Source organism: Bidens hawaiensis, unplaced genomic scaffold (assembly GCF_021521415.1).
Source record: "Bidens hawaiensis isolate Kalapana, Puna unplaced genomic scaffold, B.hawaiensis_p1.1 tig00011619_1, whole genome shotgun sequence".
In the NCBI taxonomy this organism is placed as follows: domain Eukaryota; kingdom Viridiplantae; phylum Streptophyta; class Magnoliopsida; order Asterales; family Asteraceae; genus Bidens; species Bidens hawaiensis.
Window position 1 is genome coordinate 158,725 of NW_027491908.1, and position 3,655 is coordinate 162,379.

A 3,655-nucleotide genomic window follows, 5' to 3' on the forward strand; every position below is an offset into this window, starting at 1 on the left:
TAAACGTGTTAAACATGTTTACGCAAGCATGACCCATTTATTAAACAGGTTGGAGAGATAACCCAAAACCTAATTATTTTCGTTTTGTGCCCATGTTGTGTATCGGGTCATGTCGGAAATTGCCCCGCCAGATCCACTTAAAACTAACACGTAAATGCATTCTGACAGAATACATGTCGACATTTTATGAGCGATGTGCGTCGAGAACCAACAGTTTGTGACCATAGACTCGTCATGCTCGATGGTCAATATCCATATATCAATTACTAAAAGGCAGATGGTCACCAAATATTGTTTCTTATGGTTTTTCTTTTCACAAAAGAGTAGCAAACGTACAACATAAAGTTCATCAATTGTTTAGTGTACACTGAATATTCGCAAATAAGTAAACACATGAAATTGCACAATTGACCAGGAGAAAGTCAAAGAGTCTCGGATGCCACAAAGGAAGAGACAGACGACACACAGGGGAACCAATAACGCCTTTTGCCATCTCTGTGACCATCGTCTATCATTGCAAGACCCTCCTGTACACATAAATAAACCATTCATTACACACCAAAAAATGAAGAATAAGAAATAAAAAATAAAGAAAATATTAATAAAAATACGCGCTCACATCTAATAAAGTTTCAAGGGCATCAGTTGCACGACCAGTGGACCACGATAGACGTCTTTCCACTTCTTCAACTGTCACAAAACCTTGAGCCTAAAAAACAAAAAGTTGCATACTTTGTCAGCAAAGATTATTCTTACTAAAAATATGATAATAGTCAGAGATTTAAAAAAAAAAAAAAGAAAAGGAACATTGTTAATGAATAAAAGTTAACCTGGGCAAGCTCTAGAATTTCATTGTGATCTTTCTTCAATTCAGTCGGGACAGATCGAACAAGCTTTCGTTTTCCAACAGTAATCACTTCAAAACCACTACCTAAAACCTGAATAATCATGCTCATGTTATTACAACATTTGAGAAAAACAAGGTTGATCAACACCATTCAAATGATTTGTTTAAAGCGCAAAGACAGTACCTTTAATTTACTAATTGCACGCAAGCAATCGTCTTCAGATACTGCTTCACGAGCACCTTTTCTTCTCTGACTTAGCATCTTACAAAGTTCCTCTAAATTAATCAAGCCACCATTAATTGGTCTAGTAGCCAAGCAAATATCAACAATTTGCACCCCTGAAAATCCATATAAGTTTATTGAATGCCAATAATCACATGTTAAAGCAGATCATCAGAAGCAGAAACCATCACCTACCAAGTTCATAATAAAAATCACCAATTCCTAAAAGCTCGGCCCAGAACCCTTTATTTGATGCTAGGGGATCTACTCCTACTTTTGCACACATCTCGTGAAATTGTGATCTAAAAGCAGGATTCTTGCGGATGTCGTTCTGCAGTTAGCATAATAGAGTATGAACAATCAAAAAACTCACAATTGCTGTTAATTTTTCTTCCATTGTGAACAATCAGTTACTCGTGTTTAGGCCTGTAAACGAACCGAACCGAACCGAACAGATGATCGTTCATTTTGACCTTAACCGAACATGAACACGAACTTATAATCAAACAATTTCTTTTGTTCATGTTGTTTATTAAGAAAACTGGTTTGTTATTGCTCGTTCATGTTCGTTCTTTATAACCTAAGCGAACATAAGCAAACAAACAAACTTAAACAAACATAAACGAACACAAATGAACATAATTGACCGAAGTAAACAAACAAAATTTTAATTTGATGGACCATATTCCTTGACGAATACAAACTCTAGTGGATGATCATGATGATTTGTTTTCAACAAATAAAACTACTTACGTATTAATTAACACTTAAACAAACATAAATGAACGAACAAAATGTGCGTTCATGTTCACTCATTTAATTAATGAACAAAAAATTTGGTTCATGTTTGTTCGTTTAGTAATTAACTTGGTTTTAAAAAGTGTTCTTTAGGCGCACCGAAGCATGAAGCAACACAAGGTGACCAAAGTCCCAAAAGCGCAGGTGAAGCGTAATGTTTAGACAAAAAAAAGCTTTCTGAAGCGCGTGCCTTTTGTGCACGGGTCATTTTTATGCTTCAAAATGCTGTACCAAATACTTTTTATAGGTTATATATATGTATAATAATAGAAATTATGTACTAAATCCTATATAAAGCTTATTAATTTATAGCTAAATGTCGAGTAGGGGATGCTAAAAACAACCCATGTCATATATAGAACCATTATACAAAAACCTTGCGCGTCACTTACAAAAATCGGTGTGCTTTCGGTTCGTTTACAGGCCTGCTGCCCGTATACTACAACCAGGCAAAATGAAACTAAACTGTAACCTAATTAAGGTCAATGTTTCACAGCTGAATCATTAAAATACCAAATTATAGCTCATCATGTTGATGAAATCAACAAAATTAATAAGGTATATTGGTTTTTAATGATCCCAACTATTGCCTTTTGGTCACTGCTGGTCCCAACTAATGAACTGGCTACTGATTGTCCCAACTCTTAAAGTATTTGTTCCTAATGGTCCGCGACTAACTGCGTCCTAACGCCGTTAGTTTCAGTTCGCTGGAAAACGTTTTTGGCCGGAAAATTCAAATTTGTTGCTGGAAAACACCACCTGAACACACGCACCCACCGCCAATTGACTAACCACTAACCAACTACCACCACTTGAGCACCGTCAACCGATTCCGACGATGGTTCTAGGGTTTACAGCGACCTTAATAATTGGGGCTTTTACTAGAAAAATGTTCCTAAAGGTCCGATACGAAGTTAGCAAGATGTTTGGGACGAAAATGTTGAGTTTTCGGGAAAAAAAAAGTTGAGTTTTCTGGCCAAAACCGTTTTTCCGGCGACCTGAAACTAACGATGTTAGGATTCTGTTAGTCGCGAACCGTTAGGAACAAATCAGTAGCCAATTCATTAGTTGGGACAACAGTGACTAAAAGGTAATAGTTGGGATCATTAAAAACCAATATACCAATTAATAATAATAATACCTTATGTTTACGAGCAAAGTCTTCTAATTGAGACCTAAAGGTGGAGAGTTGTTCTTTCATAAGATCGGTTCGTAATTTGGCTACATTTTCTCCAAGTAATCGGTATTGATCCTGTATACATATATTACATATATATAACAATCATTCATCTAAATAATAAGAGTGCATAAATAAATAAATTGATTGATTCGAACCCTAGCAGCAGCGGCAGTCTGTAACCCACCGATTCCTGGTCTTCTTCGCATCTTTCGACTGATTCAATTCAATCTTTGATGATGATTCCAAGTGGGTTTATGCAGCAGATCTTTGTATAATTTGTATGTTTGTTGTCTGCAATCAAACTATTAATAAAATTAGGAAATCAGAGTGGCGCAGCGGAAGCGTGGTGGGCCCATAACCCACAGGTCCCAGGATCGAAACCTGGTTCTGATATTAATCAAGAGTGGCTTCCGCCTTTACCTTTTTAAAATTTACCACATGAATTCTAGCAGTGTTTTTACCTTTTTAAAATTTACCACATGAATTCTAGCAGTGTTTGGTGCCCCATTTTGACGATTTTTAGGTCAAACTATGAGCCAAACCATTAGTAACGATTTTTAGGTCAAACTGAGTTATTAAGATAATGTGCAAAGGGCCGCTTCAACGA

The 3,655-nt window shown here is 36.3% G+C and overlaps 1 protein-coding gene across 1 annotated transcript; it reads right to left on the reverse strand.

The window, feature by feature from the left end:
- Nucleotides 1-286: 286 nt before the first annotated feature.
- On the reverse strand, nucleotides 287-3,256 carry LOC143538388 (vacuolar protein sorting-associated protein 22 homolog 1). The gene is made up of 7 exons (XM_077031961.1): nucleotides 3,204-3,256; nucleotides 3,010-3,120; nucleotides 1,266-1,401; nucleotides 1,032-1,186; nucleotides 831-938; nucleotides 620-709; nucleotides 287-527 (listed from the first exon to the last, which is right to left on the reverse strand). The coding sequence occupies exons 1-7, from the start codon at nucleotides 3,252-3,254 to the stop codon at nucleotides 423-425; spliced, it is 756 nt and encodes a 251-aa protein (XP_076888076.1). The 5' UTR covers nucleotides 3,255-3,256; the 3' UTR covers nucleotides 287-422.
- Nucleotides 3,257-3,655: the final 399 nt, after the last annotated feature.

What these genes read in the sequence shown, in the direction of transcription:
- LOC143538388 (XM_077031961.1), bottom strand. Translation starts at nt 3,254, where the DNA reads ATGCGAAGAAGACCAGGAATCGGTGGGTTACAGACTGCCGCTGCTGCT. An exon ending in AGACTGCCGCTGCTGCTAGG is followed by an intron (nt 3,121 to 3,203) that starts GTTCGAATCAAT and finishes ATATGTATACAG; the next exon opens with GATCAATACCGATTACTTGG. An exon ending in GTGCAATTAGTAAATTAAAG is followed by an intron (nt 939 to 1,031) that starts GTACTGTCTTTG and finishes ATGATTATTCAG; the next exon opens with GTTTTAGGTAGTGGTTTTGA.